The sequence below is a fragment of the Hevea brasiliensis genome, chromosome 15 (assembly GCF_030052815.1).
Source record: "Hevea brasiliensis isolate MT/VB/25A 57/8 chromosome 15, ASM3005281v1, whole genome shotgun sequence".
In the NCBI taxonomy this organism is placed as follows: Eukaryota; Viridiplantae; Streptophyta; class Magnoliopsida; order Malpighiales; family Euphorbiaceae; genus Hevea; species Hevea brasiliensis.
Window position 1 is genome coordinate 52,958,291 of NC_079507.1, and position 21,926 is coordinate 52,980,216.

At 31.8% G+C, this 21,926-nt stretch overlaps 2 protein-coding genes across 2 annotated transcripts; both read left to right on the forward strand.

The window, feature by feature from the left end:
• Window positions 1-9,075: 9,075 nt before the first annotated feature.
• LOC110659852 (uncharacterized) lies at window positions 9,076-11,779 on the forward strand. Its single transcript, XM_058136123.1, has 4 exons — window positions 9,076-9,293; window positions 9,675-9,739; window positions 10,303-10,501; window positions 11,093-11,779. Exons 1-4 carry the CDS (start codon window positions 9,159-9,161, stop codon window positions 11,453-11,455), a joined length of 762 nt encoding a protein of 253 aa, XP_057992106.1. The 5' UTR covers window positions 9,076-9,158; the 3' UTR covers window positions 11,456-11,779.
• Window positions 11,780-13,928: 2,149 nt separating this feature from the next.
• On the forward strand, window positions 13,929-16,636 carry LOC110644970 (protein transport protein Sec61 subunit gamma). The gene is made up of 3 exons (XM_021797949.2): window positions 13,929-14,098; window positions 14,217-14,337; window positions 16,427-16,636. The coding sequence occupies exons 1-2, from the start codon at window positions 14,005-14,007 to the stop codon at window positions 14,330-14,332; spliced, it is 210 nt and encodes a 69-aa protein (XP_021653641.1). The 5' UTR covers window positions 13,929-14,004; the 3' UTR covers window positions 14,333-14,337; window positions 16,427-16,636.
• The last annotated feature ends 5,290 nt before the right edge of the window (window positions 16,637-21,926 follow it).

Sequence of the window (21,926 nt, forward strand, 5' to 3'; positions counted from 1 at the left end):
ACTACAGATTTGCAATTAAATATGCAGCAGAATTTGTTCAGAATTGTAGCAGAGCTTGAGCAGGAATTGCTGTGAAATTTATAGCAGAATTTGAGCAAGAATTACATATTAATTTATAGCAAAATTACTGCAGGAATTGCAATGAAATTAGTGCAAGAATTGCGGTAGAATTTGAGCATAAATTGCATTAGAATGAGCAAGAATTGCTGCAGATTTTGCTATAAAATAAGCAGCAAAATTTGTGCAAAACTGCAGCAGAATTTGAGCAGGAATAGCTATGGAATTTATAGCACAATTTGAGCAGGAATTACATATTAATTTGCAGCAGAATTTGAGCAAGAATTACAATATAATTAGTCTGATTTACTGTGAGAATTTGAGCAGAAATTGCATCAGTATGTGCAAGAATTATGGCTTTTTACCTATAAAGATTAATTAGTTATGTCATAAAGGGTTAATATGTTAATTTGTTAGGGGTGTGGAATTTAATTACCAAATTCTGCAGTTAACTACCTTTTTAGCATGGGATAGTTTCGTCTTTCAGAGCACTTCACTGTCATCTCTAAGCACCAGCTTATGCTAAAATTCTATAACAATACTTTTTTTTTTTTTGTATAAAATTTCAAACTTGTTAATCTCTTAAACATCCATCACCTAAATTCCACACCCTCTAATTTATGCCTCTAATATTGGAAATAATTGATTCTCCACATTCAAATAAACATTTAGTATAATTAATGTAAGTTAAAAAAAAAAAAAGACAATATCACATGGCAATATAGTACTAATCTCTATAAAATGAATAAACATGTAAATCTACTTTTGGTTAAAGACCACAACCATGTACCTATGATGCCTTTTTCAATTAGCAGAGGGTTGAATTCTGCAGATGAGTATCTAAGATATTGTTCTAGCATAAAAATTTAATAAATTTCTGCTCCATTTGCTTTTAGCTATTCTTTCATATTATTAACTCCTCCATAAAATTTCATTCTAGCAATCTATCAAACACATAGAGACCAAAGGCCAATAGCTCCCAATCAAATAGAATGACACCACCTGATTGACAAGACAAGATTGTTGATTTAGGAGAGACTTCCAAATTAATCATCCCTATGAGCAATGTAGGCTTTCAAATCAAGGTCAGTAGGAATAAACAAGGGGTATTTGTAGAAATCAATGGACTTCCTCTCTTCCAAAATATGAACAACCAATCAAATATAAGAAATGCTGCAGAATTGCTACATATTTTGCAATAAATATATGTTGCAGAATTTTGTGCAAAATTGCCATAGAATTTGAGAAGGAATTACATGTTAATTTGTAGCAGAATTTGAGCAGGAATTGCAATGAAATTAGTGCAGAAATTACAGCAGAATTTGAGCAGAAATTACATCAGAATAAGTAAGAATTACTGCAGAATTGCTGCAAATTTTGCAGTAAAATAAGTAGTAGAATTTGTGCAGAAATTGCTACAGAATTTGAGCAGAAATTACATCATAATAAGTAAGAATTACTGCAGAATTGCTGCAAATTTTACAATAAAATAAGTAGTAGAATTTGTGCAGAAATTACTGCAGAATTTGAGCAGAAATTAGTAGAATTTGTGCAGAAATTGCTGCAAAAATTTGTGCAGAAATTGCTGCAGAATTTGTAAGAATTACTGCAGAATTGCTGCAAATTTTGCAATAAAATAAGCAGTAGAATTTGTGCAGAACTGCAGCAGAATTTAAGCAGGAATTACTGTGGAATTTGCAGCAAAATTGGAGCAGGAATTACATATTAATTTGTAGCAAAATTTGAACCAGAATTTCAATGTAATTAGTATAGGATTTGCAGCAGAATTTAAGCAGATATTGTTCTAAAATAAAATTTTAATAAATTTCTACTCTATTTGCTTTTAGCTATTCTTTCATATTATTAACCCTCCATAAAATTTCATTCTAGCAATCTATCAAACACATAGAGACCTAAAGGCAAATAGCTCCTAATCAAATATAATGACACCACCTGATTGATAAGAAAAACTTACTTGTAAGATTGCTGATTCAGGAGAGAATTCCAAATTAATAAACCCTATGAGCAATGTAGGCTTCCAAATCAAGATCAGTAGGAATAAACAAGGGGTATTTGCAAAAATCAATGGACTTCCTCTCTTCCAAAATATGAACAGCCAATCAAATATAAGAAATGCTACAGAATTGCTACATATTTTACAATAAATATATGCTGCAGAATTTTGTGCAAAATTGCCATAGAATTTGAGAAGGATTACATGTTAATTTGCAGCAGAATTTGAGCAGGAATTACAATGAAATTAGTGCAGAAATTGCAGCAGAATTTGAGCAAAAATTACATCAGAATAAGTAAGAATTACTGCAGAATTGCTACAAATTTTGCAGTAAAATAAGTAGTAAAATTTGTGCAGAAATTGCTGCAGAATTTGTAAGAATTACTGCAGAATTGCTGCAAATTTTGTAATAAAATAAGTAGTAGAATTTGTGCAGAACTGCAGCAGAATTTAAGCAGGAATTACTGTGGAATTTGCAGCAAAATTGGAGCAGGAATTACATATTAATTTATAGCAAAATTTGAACCAGAATTTCAATGTAATTAGTATAGGATTTGCAGCAGAATTTAAGCAGATATTGTTCTAAAATAAAATTTTAATAAATTTCTACTCTATTTGCTTTTAGCTATTCTTTCATATTATTAACCCTCCATAAAATTTTATTCTAGCAATCTATCAAACACATAGAGACCTAAAGGCAAATAGCTCCTAATCAAATATAATGACACCACCTGATTGATAAGAAAGACTTACTTGTAAGATTGCTGATTTAGGAGAGAATTCCAAATTAATAAACCCTATGAGCAATGTAGGCTTCCAAATCAAGATCAGTAGGAATAAACAAGGGGTATTTGCAAAAATCAATGGACTTCCTCTCTTCCAAAATCTGAATAGCAACACCTTAATCCAAATTTGTAAGAACAAGTGCAAGCCCTACAATACCCACAATACCAAATTCAATATTGTTACCATCAAACACAAGAACAAATCCTATAACCACTTTTATTACTCATATTACCTGTAATACCCACCTCAAAATCAATGGCAATATGACCAACAACCACAAAACTACACTTATTACCAACCTAATAATGAGTCCTCACCCAGGATTTCAGTGACACAAGAAGCAACACAATGGTGACAGTACGTAGGTATCGTTGCAAGTAGTGCAGCAACGTAAAAGAGTGTTTTCCTTGGGTATGGTGTTTCCGATCGATTTGATTAAATTAGTATTGGAAGTTGAAGAAAGAAAACGTAATAAGAGGGATGGTGGCAGTTACGTTTAGAAACACAATTTAGGGCTTTAGGAGTTAGAAACCTCTTAGAAATAGGAATTAATAATATCAGCTGGAGGGAAAAATAAAATCTAAAAAAGAAGTTAATTCATTTACAAGGACCTTTTGTCCTCATGAAAGACTTAAAAATAATTCATTTAAAATTTTGGATATAACGACCAATATTTTATTCTTTAACTAGAGTATTTTATAACAGTGGTTAAAATTTTATATAATTACAATCAATTATATTATTAGTCGTTATTTATATATCATTAACGAGGAAATTTTAATTCTCTCGTTGATAATTGGTCCTTAAAAACTATAATTCTTGTAGTGTGAGTCTCCTTTTGCTATACACCCTGGTGGTACTAAAATGTACAGAGGGCTAAAAGAGCACTACTGGTGGATGGGTATGAAAAGAGATGTAGCAGAATTTGTTTCCAAATGCCTAACTTATCAGCAAGTGAAGGCCGAGCATCAAGTTCCAGCTGGTTTGTTACATTCACTACCAGTGCCGAAATGGAAATGGGAGAGAATAACAATGGATTTTGTGATGGGACTTCCGAGGACACATAAGAGCCATGATGCAGTATGGGTCATAGTTGACAGACTGACCAAGTCTGCTCATTTTCTGCCAGTCCGGATGGACTACAATTTAGAAAGATTGATCAAGTTGTACATTGATGAGATAGTAAGACTGCATGAAGTGCCAATATCCATTGTATTTGACAGAGATCCTAGGTTCACTTCTAGATTCTGGGGTAGTCTTCAGAGAGCCCTAGGAACTAGATTGAACTTCATCATGGCATTCCACCCACAGACAGATAGCCAATCTGAGAGGATAATTAAGATCTTGGAGGACATGCTACGGGCTTGTGTGATTGAGTTTGAAGGCAGTTGGGACACACACTTGCCTTTGATTGAGTTTGCTTACAATAACAGCTACCAATCCAGCATTGGGATGCCTCCATATGAAGCTCTCTATGGCAGAAAATATAGAACCCCGTTGTGTTGGGATGATGTGGGTGAAAGAAAGATGATTGGCCCAGAAATTGTTTAGCAAACTGAGGAAAAGATCAGATTGATCAGAGATCGACTCAAGGCTACATCAGATCGTCAGAAGTCCTATATTGATCTGAAGAGGCGAGATATTGAGTATACAGTAGGTGAGAAAGTATTCCTCAATGTTTCTCTTTGGAAGAAAATTATGAGATTTGGCAGGAAGGGGAAACTAAGTCCTCGTTTCATCGGGCCATATAAGGTTCTGGAGAGAGTGGGTCCTCTGGCATACTGTTTGGCACTATCTCTAGAGTTGGAGAAGATACATAATGCCTTTCATGTATCGATGTTGAGGAGGTATAGATCAGACCCATCTCATGTATTACCAGTGGAAGAAATTAAAGTGAATCTAGACCTCACATATGAGGAAGAACCCATAGAGATTCTGGCTTATGAGGTGAAGCAGCTACGGAACAAACAGATACCGTTGGTTATAGTGCTGTGGAACCATCATTCAGGCCAAAAGGCTACTTGGGAACGAGAAAAGGACATGAGGAGACAGCACCCACAGCTGTTCAGAGACTAATACCAGGTAAAATTTCAAGACGAAATTTATTTTAAGGGGGGGGGGGGAATTGTAACACCCCTATTTGCATAACCTAGTACATTTTACTGTTCCGGTGACCGGTATCAGTCCGGACAATTAAGGAAATTAGAACCATGTCTAAGACACATAGATAAGCTTTGAACTCAAATAAATAGTGACTACCTGATAGGTAAGTATAAATAAGAAAAATAGAACATAAAAGGTTAAATGAGCCAGGAGTCACAGCGATGGGTGACCTTCTCGGGAAGTGACTGCGAGGTCAGTCTTAACCCAAATTTTGAACCGAAAAATGTGACGCCACGGTCCTTAGGACTATTGTGAACATAGTGAAAAAGAGAAAATCAGAGAAAAGAATTGTTAAGCAGGTCAAATAATTAGGTCAGGGATCCGGAAGAAATATTGAATAACTAGCAAACCGGATCAGACTGGCGAGGGACAATTTGATTAATTCACCCCTAGAGCTGACTCCTGACCTAACTGTCCAATAAAATCGGAGAAATAAAAAATTTGGAATAGAGAATTAAATTAAAGAAGAATAGAAAAATGGAGGAAATAGAAAAAGAAAAGAAAAAAAGTGGATTATCACATCATCATCTTACCTCATGCATGATAAAATAATTTCTAAATTTTAAAATTTGATATTAGGGGATAATTATAACTTAAAAGACAATTAAAATAAAATGAAAATCAACTTTTTTTACTTGGTCTTCTTCAAGTGTCGTAGCCTTCTTCCTCACCTCTCTCTCTCTTTCCATTTCCACCTCCATTAAAGCTTGAATACAAGCTTGATTTCACTCAACAAAACCCTAAATTTCCCAAAATTAATCCATAAAAACTTGTTATCTTCACTTGAGGAAGCATTAGAAGAAGGAAAGAAAAGAAGAAAAGGAAGAAAGTGAAGAATTGAAAGTCAAGTGGAGGTTAGTAATTTAAGTTGAAATTTTTAATTAATTATTTGTGTGTTTAGCTCAATTAACCTAGAACTCAACTTAAAAATCAAAAGAAAACACCTATGGGGGATTGATTGGGATTTCAGCCAGCCAAAGGTGGAGTTAGAATTGAATGAATTTGATGCATTTGAATGGTTGTTTAGGTTGAATTATGTATATAGACCATGGATATATATTTTGATTTCATTAGATATTAAATTTATGTAATTAGGGTTCTTGAGCATGTGAAAATTTGGAGAAAAATTAGAGAATTGGTCAATTGATGCAATTGACCTTAGTTGAGTTGAGAAATGGTCAATTGGGAGCATTTGTGGTGTGTGAAAATTGGTAGAACCAAATTGTAATTCGGATTGGTTAGTGTTCATATTCTGGCAGCTTGACCTAGGTTCCTTTCAGGGACCAAAACTGAAAATTTACCACCCCAATTGGTATGAGGCTAATTGGGAATGAAAACAGACACATAATGACACATTTTTCATTTAGGAATCATGCCCAGAAAATAACCATAACATAATGAACAATTAGGTCAAACCCGTGTGTAGTGCACTGCCACTGTACCAAAATGACCAAATAAATAGTGTTTGTTCATTTGGCAATAATTTGAGCTATACGGGTCCAAATGACCTGATTTTTGTGGCATTGGAAAAGTATGACATAGCACTACAACTTTCATGAAGAATACCAATCCAAATTCTGCCCATAACTAAGTCATTTGGCCACCCAAAGTTAGTGATCCAAAACTGCCAGAACCAAATTAGGTGCCCAGAAAATCTGAGTTAGACCAATTCAGCCAGCCATGTTCAAATGGCCATATCTTGGGCAAAAAAACTCCAAATGGAGTGATTCAAAAAAAGGAATTAAAGTTAAGACAATAAAGAACAAGTTTTATGAAGAACACTTTGCCAAATTCCCACAGCAACATGACCAATGGAATAGTACAAAACAGGACATCAAATCTGAAAATTTTGAAATTGCACGCAAGAGACCTAAAATTTGAAGAAACAATCAAAACCAACAAATTAGGCACCCAAAATGTGGTATATGGGTGTAATTAGATGTCTCATACCTATTAAGCATAAGAAAGTCAATATTTTGACTTGAATAGTACCATAAATAGTAATCTCGAAATAAAAATCTCCAAGAACGTTAGTTTAAGCATGTTATGGCCAGAATTGAGCATATAGGAATTAATTATTAGATTTATTATGAGATAAGGTATTGAAACACTATTAATTATGTGTTTCAGCTGAAAAAGACCCGAAAGAGACAAAGGACTGAGTCAAGGCTTATAGGCGACTCATATCAGGTCTGTGCACAGTGATTTTTGTTTAAATATATGATTCTTGAAAATTTGATTTTTGAATTAATTATGAATTGTGTTGCCATTTATGATTGTGAATATGACTTTGGAAATTGACCAGATTTCTTACAAATTATTTGAATAAATTATTTTGAATTGATTTTGTGTTCACACTTAGCATGACAGTACCACATCATTCCTCCTCCATTTATGGGGTTGAGATCGTTTATTTTCCTCCTTCTCTGGCTTACCAGTTGAGGTCAAGATCGGATAAGTACTCATTAGCTATCTAGCCACCTCCCTCATTGATTTCGATTAGTGAGGTTGCATATTGCTTTATCGTGGTGTACAACACGACATTGATCGAAAATTTTGTGTCATGGCTTAAGTTGTGTATGAATTGGTAATACTGTATTTATTAAATTGTTTGACCAAAACGGTGCTGTAATGAGCTTTGAAAAATTGTAAAATGTGATTGTAAAATTTTTGAATTGTAAATTGTTCATAAATGTTTTATATTACGCATTTTACATATTATTGTGCACTACTGAGTATTTTTATACTCAGCGATAGCTCCTTTTGCTGTCGCAGATAGAGGCAAGGAAAAAGTAACAGAGTGAGCTGCTGATTGTGGGGACTGCCCAGAGACTTTTGTACGGGTATTTGATTACACCCTTATAATTTCTTGATGTAAATAATTTTATAGTCATATGTACTTTTGTAACTGAGCAGTTGTACAGTTAATGTGTAATACTATTGTCTTTTGGATTTAACTGCAAATGTAAATTTCTTATTTTGAATGCAATGTGCATAGCTTATTTTGAACTATTGAGATAAAATTTTATTTTGAACTGTGGAGATTGGATGGATTTGTGTTGATTGAGTGATTTAGTGGTTGAGATTTGATGAAGTGCTATTATTGGAAGTGTTTTTCCACAGGTAAATTTTTTATTTTTCTCAATTACTGTCAGCACTCTGTCGAAATTTTTTCAAAATTTTTGGAAAAATAAAATTAGTCAAAAATTTTACATAGCTTTTCAACTTCAATTAAATGTTTTTAGTTTCTACAAAAAAATGTTTACTACTTTCAAAAAGGAAGAAAATGATTTTAAAATCCCTTCTAGTGTACTTAATGGGTTATCGGTAGGTGAAGTTTGGTAAGTCATTAGGTATACTACGTGATCATGTTATTCCTTACAGAGAGGTAAGGTGTGACATTTATGATTTTATTATATATGCAATGACTTTTGTGCGTGTTTTTAATAAGAAAATTATAATTATATGAATTTTATATAAAAAATATAGTGTTATTAAATAATTTTCATTAAAAACATAATTTAATAATTTTAATTTAAGTTTAATTATGATAATAATTATATTATTATATTTTAAATTTAACAAATAAAGATTATTTCTTTATTTTAAAAAAATGATAAATTATTAACAAGTTTACACGTTTAAGATTTATTATGTAATAATAATCCTCCATCGAAAAAACTATGCATAAAAATTAATGCATTGACCATATAATTACAAATCTATATTTTTATTTATAGACGAAATAATAATTGATAAATTATAAAATGAAAGATACAAATTTAATCTCTTTAATTTTAAATTTTTAAATATAAAAAAATTTAATTAAATTATTCTTATCGATTTATTTATTCATTTATATTTATATAGTTTATGATTTTGAATTTTTTTTTTTTTTTTTTTTTTTGTAGATATCACAAGTTCCTTCTTTGAAATTGAGATTAGCTCTTCGGAATAAATAAATAGAATTTGCAGCCAGAGATAGATTGGGTTGAGTTTGGGCTTGTGAGCTGGGCCAGGAACAGAGCCCTAACTCCACACTCGAAAGAAGTGGCTCACATGTATCGATACGAGTCTGGAAACTGGCTCAACGTTCCATTTGAAATTGATTCTGAACTCAAAAATCTGTGACAGTGGCATGGCGATGGTGGTTGATATGGACGCCAAAGGAGAGTTAGGGTTTCCGTACTGGACTCCAGTTCGTCGACGTTTGAACCCCGATTCTCCATTCTTTGCTTATGGTAACATTCAGAGGGAGCTCTTCGCCAAACAGGTGATTTTCTCGTTGATCTTCAGCATTCTTCTTCAATGTTAAAGGATTGATTCGAAATTTTTAACATCTGTTTGATTGAATTCAGAATTCATGTTAGATGCTGAAGTGAAATTGAGTTGCTCTTTCATTTCTTTTTGTTTGGTTTTGGTTATTAACTTTTGGAATTATAGATGATCAATGAAACCCCATGCATTAAAGCTGGAGAATTTTCGGTTCTTAATATTCTGTGGAGAATTTACCTTAGGTGAACACTGAACAGGCTTACGCAGGCCATAATAGAGGAAAAGATGCTATGTAACTAGTTTAAGAAAAGCTGAAGAAGGCTTAAATGAGTTGAGGTGAGTTCTATTCTGAAGCGCTTATTTAGCATTTTAATTCCAGGTTGCATTGGATTTAACAGAAGATGAAAAGAATCATTTACAGAATTTGGTGGATGAGGATGGCAGGTATCAATATTTGAATTAATTTTCTCATCTTCATTTTAGCCTGCAATGATGGTATCTATTAGTTTTCTTTTCCGTAAATCAGAAATTTTATCTATTTAGATATTATTTGCTTGTTGTTTGTGTATTTGTCGACTCATCAGAGCTGTTATATGCTTAGTCCAAATGATTTGAAGAGGAATTGATATAAACATTGGGGAGATAGAAAAATTGGCTATTTATTTAGTTGACTTTGATCCTTATTTTTATGATGAGACGATCAAAGGTTATTGTTTTAGGTACCATGTACAGTAGATTTCCATTCATATGCTGTTTATGATCAATTCTTATAGTTTTACTTTTACATGTTAGTGGAAAAAGTGTTCTGTCATTCTTAATTGTTTAGCTGAAGATACATGTTTTTGAAAACTTTTAGAGTACTTGATTGTTTGTGATAAAGGGATTTTTAGATTTCTAGGAAATGAAGAGAGCAATTTCAGGGTTTTACCTTTCTGCTTCATGCATGGAATAAATAGTTTTATTTCTAAGTTTCTACTAATTGCGCCTAACTATCAATGTTTGAGCAGGGATATTTTTTGTCCCATTGTTGGATGTGGTGCACGCTTGACATTTTTGGAAGACTTTGAAGACCATTACAATGCACGGCACGCTGCATCCTGTTCGGTGTGCTCTAGAGTTTACCCAACTTCTCGCCTGCTCAGCATACATGTATCTGAAGCACATGATTCATTTTTTCAAGCAAAAGTTGCACGTGGCTATGCCATGGTATTCTTTGTTAGTTATATTTTTTATAATTTATGTCATGATTCTAGTCTATATGACTTTTATTTTTCATTTGATTTTTGGCAAGCATCAATGCAGTTTAACAGTTTTATTATCAAATGTTTTGATAATTGATATGTGATTTGCATAATTTGTAATTGTGATATGGCTTGTGAGACACCCGCATGATGGTACAATTCGTCTATGCTTTTGATTTGTTTGTTTCCTTCTTCATGCTTAACTGTTATTGGATTTGCAACTCACTTGTAATGACTTGATAAGCAATCTAACTTATCCCATTCCCTCAGGAGCTACAAGAATCACTTAAAAGAGAGAAAATGGACAATAAAGTAGGAAATAAAAGCAGAGTAGGATTATGCCCTGGAGATGGATAGACCAATTATGTATGAATGCACATGGTTTTTTCCTTAATGGTGGTAACTTGTTCATCTATTTGGTGGTTCTTAAAATCCAAGCTTGTGTTTGGAATTGCCATAATCGCAAGAAGTTCTTGGGTTTGTTGAATGTGCTGGTTTTTTATGCTTCTTCTCACAACTTTTTTGTTCAATGCTAATGTGCATTCTCAATTGACAGTATGAATGCCTGGTGGAAGGTTGTGGTTTGAAATTCAAGAACGACAAAAGTAGGCAACAGCATTTGGTTGACAAGCATAAATTTCCCAGGGCATTTGAATTCTTCAAGAAGGCCCATCCATCCAAGAAAGCTAGACAGAAGCACCAGCGTAAAGAAGCAATTCAAAAGAGGGGAGAGACTTCATCCAAAATGGAAGTAGAAGGTGAAACCATTGATGGCCTTGTTTCAGCAGTTTCTAGATTAAGCACTTCAGATTCTTCTCCTTCTTCTATCAGCTTTGGTCGCCACCATACACGTGGTTTCATATTTTTACCCAGAGCTGTTAAGCGAGAACATAGCGCACACAATGGAACAAAGGGATAGCCACCTTACATGCAAATAACTAGCTTTCTTCCACCAATACTGTCAATGGCATCTGCATGTAACAATGAAAGGCTATATGAGAGCTGTAGGAGACGGCTTGAATTTACTTCAGAAGTTGAAATGGTGGGGACATGCTGACTGCCTTCTTCTGTCTTACCAAAAAATTTATTCTTAGTGATTTCTGATAGTAGTTCTTTGTTTTGATTTCTATTGAATTTAATTTAATACTTCAGGATGATCTGTATTTGTGGAGTTGAGTTGAATGTGTAATCTTTGAGGAAAAGAACCCACTGATGGTTAATCGTAATGGATTTTATTCCATGCGCTTTTATGCTTTGTTTTCCTGGGGCGAAAGAGTTTATTAGAAAAATATATATATATCTCTGGTTGAATCTTTCGGTAGAGCAATATCAGTAGGCATGAAGCTTTTTCAGGGATGAATCTTTCGGTAGTGCAATATCAGTAGGCATGAAGCTTTTTTCAGGGAAGGAAACAATTGCAAGAAAAATCTAATAATACAATGTTTATTCATTGCTTTAATAGCACGTACATGGTAGGCATAGTTTGCAGCTAAGTAGTTATCCTTTAAAAACCTGTAGACATCTAAAATCAATTTCAGTTCCCAAGACTCGATTGAAAAGGGCGATTGTAATGGAGGGCGATTGTAATGGAGGGCAACCTTTTTTTTTCTATTGCCCCTTGAAGGCTAGGTTGATATTCATTTCATAAATTAAACTTTACAGATAAGGGTCCACAGTTGACCAAAAAAAAACAAACATATGAGGGTCCACATATAGCAACATACAAGTTCAAGACCCAACCCATCTCCACGGCTTCAAAACAAGGGATCCTAAACTATTCAGACCACCACCCAGCTCACAGAAAAGTCCAGCCCATTTACAAGTAACCTTAGCTAGGCTAGGGAACATCCATCCTAATGAAACTCTCCCACAATCGCACCGCCAATGTTGCCAATGAACAAAACCCAGGGATTTTCAATCATCAAAAAGCACCAAAGGAGCCATGCAAGGCATAACCGGAACAAAGAGGCCCCAAACCAAAAAATCCCTAAGAGTAGCAAGTGAGCCGAGCTGGATCCACAAATACTTGATGAAGATAGAGCCATGGTGGTGCAAGAGTAATAATGGAGAAACTTGGCAGAGCTCTTGGCCTAAAATTACCTTTAAGGATCGGAAAGCCATCTGGTGCCACCAACACGTCCCCAGTAGTACTAGCTTCAGAAATCTCATCGATATACCAACAACACAACTCAATAAACCACAAGAAAAATATAGAAACAACACATATTACCCTTCCCGAATCTTTGGGAGAAATAAGAACTCACAAGGCAGGTTTAAAATACCTTCCCTGTGAAGCACAAACCTACTAAAACCTATTTACAACTCAACTCGGTGGTGGGAGGGAGAATCCACGTTTCGAATCAGGGATAGAGACAAACCCTGCCCAAATGGATTAGAAGCCGACTGAAAAGCAGTCAATTGAGTCACGCCTACAACCAAGTCAATTTTCAAATCAATTTTCTTCAGAGCCCTGGCATTTTGTGTTACAATATCTCAATTTTGAATTTCAATCAAATTTAATTATATATAAAAAAAAACTTCTATAATCATTTAAGAAAAAAAGTTTATAAATTTTGTTTTGGGTAAGTTGAATTTGTGATTGAGAAGTTAATAAAAATATATTTTTAAAATATTATTTTAAATATTATTAAAAATATTTTAAAATAAAAAATTAATTATTATTTTAAAATTTTTATAAATAAAACATATTAAATTTAATTTTAAAATAGTTTTAAAATCTCAGTATACAAGTCTTATCTCTCTGTGGGTAGGTAGGGGTGTGCAAACAGTCGGTTCAATTCTGAACTGAATCGAATCGATAAAACTGAAAATCAAAAATAAAAATTTTAAAAATCGAACCAAATTGATTAATAAGAAAAAATCGAATCGAATCGAACCGATAAATATTGGTTCCATTTGATTTTAAATCGATCAAACTGAAATTTATAAAATTTCATATTTTTAACATTAAATCTAAATGATAAAAGCATAAAAACAAAAAAAATTAGAAATCAAAATTCAAAAATCTTAAGGTTCGGTTTGGTTTTCTTAGATTTCGGTTCGGTTCGATTCGGTTCGATTCAATTCGGTTCGATTTTTTTATTTCCTATATATATTAATAATTTCGGTTCGGTTTGATTTTCTTAGATTTCGATTCGGTTCGATTCGATTTTTTTATTTACTATATATATTAATAATTTCGGTTCGGTTCGGTTTTTTTTATTTTTTTTATGAAAATAACATAACAGAACCGATTAACCGAAATTATCAAAATTATAAACTGAACCAAACCGATTGAATTTTAAAACCGAACCGATTGAACCGAATTCAAACTGTTCGGTTCGGTTTTTCGGTTTAAACCGAAAACTGCACCATCTATGCCCTCCATGAATCTGTTAAATGCATAAATTCCATTGCCACATCCTCAAGTCAGATCCCAATCAGATTTCCCTCATTTGACTAACAGAAATGGACGCCATAGACAACGTCTTCGATCCCCTGAGAGAGTTCGCCAAGGACAGCGTCCGCCTCGTCAAGCGCTGCCACAAGCCCGATCGCAAAGGTTATTATCTGAGCTTCCCCTCTCTTTCCGATTTCCAGTTTAGAAACCGTTCTGATCTCGATTGCTGTGGATTTTGATTAACACGATCCTTTTTTGTTTCTGTGTTTTGATTTTGTAGAGTTCACTAAGGTGGCCTTCCGTACGGCTATAGGATTTGTGGTGATGGGATTTGTTGGTTTCTTCGTGAAATTGATATTCATTCCTATCAATAATATCATTGTTGGATCTAGTTAGATCAGGTAAAGCTAAAGGCTTTATGATACTGCTTTTTTCTATCTTTGTTTAGCTTTTTGATTTTGTTGATTGCTGCGCATTGTGATAGTGATTTTTTTTGTTTAGTTTTAGTCCCTATAAAATAATTCTTTTTCTATGATCATTGAGATGAGTAGTTGCTAATTAGGTGATTGACTTGTATCAAATCATCACATAATAATCCTGCCTGTGGCACTTTGACACTAACAGTAATGATTAGTCACAGGGCATGTTTTGATGATTTGTTAGTTGGAGGATTTGCAGATGAGTAGAAGCTTAGTCTGGTGTTATTTACATCAATTAATTTACCTAAGAAAGAAGCCTGGTGTGGACATTGTTCTAATTTTGCAAGCTCAAATCTGAATTATATTCCGTGGACAACAGATGTAACATGTGCTTATACTAGATTGAACTTGAAGCAGATTTTCTATAATATGAGTAATTAATATCTAATGAGCTTGTTAACATCTTATAAAAAATCTTATTATTCCTTCATGTGCTGTAGAGCACCATATAAGCCAGCACCTTGCTATTCTAAAGTGCAAAACCCATGGATGTGCCTCCTCCCCCAAAAGCCATAGAAAACAGTGGTGATATATTGCAAAATTCATTTAGTTGAAGTTGGATTTTTGAATTCATCTTTTTGACAAAAAAATTCATCTTTAAAAATGGAGAACTGTATTATATTTGGTTGTAGTTTTCAGTTGGTACGCATATAGGGAATTTTTACACGGATCTTGGTTGTTTTAGATATCTTTTGCTCTAAAGATTGAGATAAGTTTCTTCTTGCTCGTGCTTTTGTGTTATCATCTAAAGAAGAGGAGATGATGGTGCAATTATGGATAATTGTATTTACTAATAGGCAAAATGCATCTTGGAGTCCTTGTACTTTTAACTTTTTTGTTATGGAGCCCTTGAATTTTGATTGGTCATATTAAGTCCCTGTAAAGGTTAAGTATAATATTATCTAAATATTCTTATTATGTAAAGGGACATATTTAAATAATTATAAATATGAAAATTTTAAAATTTATTAAGGATGTTTTGCTCCCAAACAAGTGACCCATATGCCCATTACTTTAAAAATTCATACCTTGACTCCAAAAATTTCCTCTCAAACAAAGGGTTAGGTTCATCTTCTACACCCTTTGACATTCTGTGAATGGTCAGCATCGCCAGCTCTTATCAATTGGTCCGAAATGTCTATGTGCAATTCTTCAAAGCCAAATTCCTAGTACCTCTCTCTCTCTCTCTCTCTCTCTCTCTCTCTCTCTCTCCATGGAAAATCGTAATGATTTCTCAGTTAACACTAATCATAATGGGTTCATGATTTGTTTGATAAAATCCTACAACTCTGTCAACCCCAGGAATCCCTTTGCCACCAGCCCACATGGTTTGAGAACCTTCTTGATAACTCTCTCCATTTCATTGATTTTTATGGAATCCTCCAAACATTGGTTTTAACTCTCATAGAAAAGCAGCTTGCTGTTCAATTGGCTGCAAGGAAGAGATTACTCCAAGATTGTTTTGATTGTGAAATTGGAGTGAGATGGAAACAGATTGCAAGGGTCAGAAAATGGGAACAAATTGTGAGAGGAACAAGGGAAGGGGGAAGGCTGCACGGCATTGTTTACTCTTTTGTTTTTCAAATAATGGTTAACAATCAGGGGCTCAAAAGCAAAAAGCTAAAAGAATAGGGGCCTCAGGATGTGTTTTACCTTTACTAATACATGCAAGTACAATCCATCATATTCATGGACATTGTCTTTCTTTGGAAAGGGGGAAGGTTGCACAGCATTATTTACTCTTTTGTTTTTTAAATAATGGTTAATAATCAGGGTCTCAAAAGCGAAAAAGCTAAAAATATAGGGGCCTCAGGATGTGTTTTTCATAAACATTGTCTTTCTTTGGACTATTAACTTTTCTTAAGATGTGTAGAGCATAGAAAGGTTAATTTGATGCTGTGCAGGACCAAAGATTAGTGTGTTGTAGGATACTCACCCTAATGTGATGTATGCATTTGTACTGGATCGCTCTCAAGTGATTTGGAACTCTAATATTTTGTTGATATTTCAGGTCACATTGATAGCTGGCGTGGGGACATGGTCATTCACTAACTTGATTACAATGTCCAGGGAAAAATTACAATGTAGTGGAAAGGAATATTGTTGGTGTTGATGTTGATTTCATTATTTGTATGTCTGAGACTATGACAACAAGGATATCACGTGATGTTTCTGATCATTTTTAGTTGGTAGCCTGATTGGACCCTTTTCTTCTGCTTCACTGATGGGATTCACCCTCCAATACGCTAATCATTGCCTTGTTGTTTACTTAAAAGCAAAGGAAATCGAAGGTTTTTTCCCCCTTTGATGAGGGTTAGTAATAGTTGAAATTGTTTAAACTTGATAATCCACAAGTGGGCCCCTGCGCCAGCATACGAAGCACAAGATGTGCATAATGCACTGCTTTCCATATTGCATTCTCTAGCACTGTTTGTAGTCACTGAATTCAAATGATGAAGATGAAGACTGAAATTGCTGTGGCAAAATATAGATATTTGTCAGGGAAGTTTAATTTCATATATATTCATTTTTATTTAAATTAGTTTAAAAATTTTTTAAATTTTAATTTAAACTCAATGAAAATTAAGAAATTGGGTTTCTTATAAATTTTAATTTTTAAATTAAATTAAATTAAATTAAAATTTTTAAATTACTTTTAATAATAAATTAAAATCTGGCTAAATTAAAATTTTCAATAAGTAGAAAGCGAAATTAAACTTTTCACCTTTGTGCTGATAGTAGTGGGCCAAAATGTCTCCTATGTCATGTTGTTTGGGTCACTTATTTGTGTGAAGCTTAAATCTAATTTTTAGATAAATAGGAGCATTATTAGATGGCCCATCAGTTGACTTTTTAAAACCATTTTTAAGTATCTCAATTGGATTGATTTAAAATTTCATCTATTAAGCCTATCCTTAATGTAATATTTGAATGGTGAGATAAATTTTAACTACTATTTATTGATTAAAAAACAAACTAAATCAATAATCTTATAATTTGATCCATTTAATTTAATTTGATTAACCCGAATTTTTACTTTAAAAATTAAGTGGACAAATATTAGTTGTTTTAACAAAATAATATTTTAACTTAAAAATATTTTAAGCTCCGTTTGTTTTATAAAAAATATTTTTTGTATTTTATAGTGTTTAAATCATTTAGAAAAATGAATTAATAAAAAATATTTTCCTAATTAAAAGAAAAACTAAATTATTTTTAAGAAAAATAATTTCTTTTATTTCAAAAGAGAAAATTATTTTTTATTTTTTAAATTTTGATAATTTTTTTTAAAATATAAAAACACTTATACATATATATGAGATAAAAATATGCTATTAATTTAACATGACATCAAAATAATGAAAAATATTTTTATAAAATAAAAAATACTTTTCATATATAAATTATTTTTCCTAAAATAAACAAAGCCTTAATATGTAAATTAATTCAAGTCTAATCCAAAACATGCAAATACATCAATTCAACCCTCAATTTGAAATAAGCTAGCCTTAATGCTGGAAAATCGACTAAATATATTTGATCAATAATCAAAATAACTTCAACTCATTTAATTTAATATATTTGTCAACTCTAGTTTCCGGGAGTTGGAGGGTGGTCTCATGATATATATATTTCAAAAATTTTTCTTTTAGCCGTGGTTATTTTGTTTTTTAAGTAAGGGTATTTGAAGGAAGTGACTGGAACTTAAATTTTATTAAAAAATGATGTGCTTTTAACTATTAAATGAAGTTAGCCTAAACAAACTTGATGGTTACTCATTGATTAACAATGAAATTAAGGTTATGTCTGATAGAGCGTAATGTAACGCAATGTAATCAATTATATAATGTAGTTAAAGTTGTAATGTAACGTAATTGTCATTACATTTCTATATTTGGTTATATTTAATTGTAAAATAAAAATATAAAAAATTTAATATAATAATAATTTTTACTACTAAATATTTAATTTATTTATTGTATTGATAATAAATGATAATGATTACAATGATTGGTAGTCGAGTAGTAGTAGTAACTAAGTAGTAGTGGTGGTTGTGATAATTATAATTAGATGCTAATGATGGTGGCAATATGAGGTAGCGTACAAGTGATGATATAGATAAAAATAACTAAATGATAATAGCAATGGTCAAGTGATAGTAATGATAATGATAGCGATGTGGTGGTAGTGTTAAATATCAAGATTAATCGTTGTTTCATTAATAAATGAAATTATGAAATGCCATTTTTAAGTATAATTTAGCTTTATATCATAGACATTTCAAAAAAAAAAAAATTATATTCAAATAAAATTTCTAGTGATATTATGATTCTTTAAGTTTAGACATTCACTTTCATTTTCATTTAAAAATTTTTATTTCTTTTCTAAAACTAATTGAAAAGGAATTCTCAATATAACATCACTTGCAGTAAAAAGTTAGGTACACTAGTTGAGAAGATTAGCCTAAGAGCGCACATAAGTTAAAAGTTATAATATTAAATGATCCCACAAAAAGAAAAGAAAAAGAACTCGTTTTTAAAACAAAATTGACTTATTAAAATTTAATAGAAACATATATATATATATATATATATATATATATATTGATGGCTTAAATTAAAAAAAAAATCTAATTTATCTTTTTTTAAATAATCTTGAAAAGCACATTTAATAAAATTATAGATTAAATAAAAAATGAAATATTTTTAAATTAAAAAAAAAAGAAAAACCTTTTTAATAATTTAAATATGATGAAATTTCAATAAGGACAGATTCAGCACTAGCAATAAAATATTAATAGAAACCTACTTAAATTTCAAATTGATGAAAAAATATGAAACAACTATATTAAACTTTCCTTTGATTATAGTGTTCAATAATTTAAATTTCAAAAATAAAAGTTAGCCTTTGTGGCTTTGTTGTAAGAGTAAAATAATAAAATATAGTTGATAGAAAATAAAATACCAAGAGACAACAATGTTTTACAAGTTTTTGACAAAAATTTTATATTTCACCGTTGATATCATTATTTTAGTAGGGCCGAAAAGGATTTAGAGTTTTTTTTTAATGTATATAAAATTATTAATAAACTATTAAAAATTTTAAAATATTGGAATCAATGCTCCATCAAAATCTGATAAATAATAGTAAAAAATATTAATTTTTAAAAAATTACTTACACCCCTAAAAAATTTTAAAATCTCAAGAGGCTCTGTCTCATCAAAATCTAATGGGTAATAATATTTTATTTTCTTTTGAGAAATTACAATTTCATTCTCATAAATTTTTAAAATTTTTTGAAGTCTAATATCTCCTTATCCATGAGTGGCTACATGCCTGATGATTCTCATATAAGTCCCATCACATTTAATAATAAGAATATATTCATATGTATGCAATGATTGCAATGAATAAATTCTCAAGAGAGTCATGAAAATTATTATTATTTTTATATAATTATATATATTATATTTTTAACGAAACATATATAAGAGAGTATTCTTTGATGTATGATATTTATGAATAATATAGTTTTGATAGATGAGACATAAAAAAGAGTTAATAGAAAGTTAGAGTTTTGAATAAATACTCCAGAGTCAAAGGGTTTTAAGTTTAGTAGAACGAAGACATAATACATGTATTGCAAGTTCAGTAAAGACCGAACTGGTAATAGGGAAGGAGTTAGTTTGGATGGAGTGATACTGTCCCAAAGTAATCATTTTAAATATCCCGCTCAGTCCTTCAAATAGATGGGGGATGTGAGGAGGATATTAATCATAGGATTAAAACCGGATAGTTGAAGTGAAGACGTGCAATGAGAATTTTATGTGATCACAAGATTCTCAATAAATTGAAAAAAAAATTTTACCGTACAGCTATACGACCGGTCATGTTATATGGTGGTGAGTGTTGGACACTGAAAGAGTTGTATGTGTCTAAGATAAGAGTTGCGGAGATAAGAATGTTAAGGTGGATGAGTGGTCATACTAGACTAGATAAAGTCCGTAATGAGAGTATTAGAGAAAAGGTAGGAGTGGTACCAATTGAGGAAAAGTTGAGAGAATGGAGATTAAGGTGGTTTAGTCATGTGAAGCATAAATATACAGAGACTCCAGTTAGATAAGTAGAACATATTAAGGTAGAGGATAGAAAGAAAAGAAGGAATAGATCTAAATTGACTTAAAGGAGAGTAGTACAACATAACTTAAAAGTATTACATATTTTTAAAAATTTAATCCAAAATTATTTAAAATGAAAAAATATAATTCATATAACTAACCTCAAATTTTTTAGATAAAAATTGGGTTAGAGTTAAGTTATGCTTATTTATTTAACACCTTAAATTCGGGGACAGAAAAACAGAGCCCAGCTCTAAGCTAGGCACTGGATGACGTATATAAAGTGGAGTTCCACAGAATCAAGTGCTGGATGGACCACTCTAGTTGGGTGGCCTACAGCCAGCCACGTGGTTTAGTATGAAAATGAATTTGATGGGTAAAAAAATAATTAAAATAAAAAAAAAAGTAAATTTAGTAAAACAAGCGGCCATTTGGTACTGGTTTTCTATTGAATTCATTGGCGAATAGAGGCCAATGGTCGGATGAGCAGGATCGCAAATAAAAATTGATCAAGTGCAGGACCACTTGTCAGCTGTTTGCACTGTGGACTTGATTAGACGTTGAGGAGGCCCCACAATCCCAACCAGTGCCCGTTTGCCCCGCTCAAGCATCTTTATTGACACCTGCGCCTCATGCGGTCACCGGCCCAGCGCTAAAATGACAAACGAAACGCTGTCTTTTATTGCGATGCCACGACACTGGAGGTCCATCACATTAACGGTGCAAATGGTACCACGATGAAAACGCCATGGTGCGCTCAATTGTTAATTTGGGGTTGTAAAATGACCATTTTGTGACCAAGTTATGCAGCACTGAATTGATGTCCCTTTTTTTTTTCTTTATTAATGATCACTGGAAATTTTAATTTTTATTTAATTTTTAATAAAATAATATAAATAATAGGTAAAATTAAATAATTTTTTTAATTATGTAAATTATATAAATTTTCACTTTTTGTTAAGAGCAAACTAATTTTACATATCTGAATTTTGAATATTTATATTTTCTAGACTTTTACATAAATGATTTTTTATTAAGTGAATTAGACTTTTTAAGTAATTATAATTGAACTATAACAATAAATTTAATCTTGTTCTTCCTACAAACGTATATTTTTTTTACATAATTTAAGAAAATATAATTAATATAATTAAACTGATAAATTAATTTTCCTAATATTTGCTATTTATTTTACTTTATTAAAAATTAAAATTACTACACCCTAAAAATTTCAAAATCTCAAGGGGTCTGTCTCATCAAAATCTAATGGGTAATAATATTTTTTTTTTTTGAGAAATTACCATTTCATTCTCAAAAATTTTTAAATTTTTTTTGAGGTCCAATATCCTTATGAAATCATTTTTACCTCATTATTTTACTTCATGTTAGTAT

Excerpts from the sequence above, each read along its gene's own strand:
- LOC110659852 (XM_058136123.1), top strand. The coding sequence starts at position 9,159 with ATGGCGATGGTGGTTGATATGGACGCCAAAGGAGAGTTAGGGTTTCCG. Across the intron at positions 9,294-9,674 it reads GGGAGCTCTTCGCCAAACAG|GTTGCATTGGATTTAACAGA; the intron begins GTGATTTTCTCG and ends TTTTAATTCCAG. Across the intron at positions 10,502-11,092 it reads TTGCACGTGGCTATGCCATG|TATGAATGCCTGGTGGAAGG; the intron begins GTATTCTTTGTT and ends CTCAATTGACAG.
- LOC110644970 (XM_021797949.2), top strand. The coding sequence starts at position 14,005 with ATGGACGCCATAGACAACGTCTTCGATCCCCTGAGAGAGTTCGCCAAG. Across the intron at positions 14,099-14,216 it reads CCACAAGCCCGATCGCAAAG|AGTTCACTAAGGTGGCCTTC; the intron begins GTTATTATCTGA and ends TTGATTTTGTAG.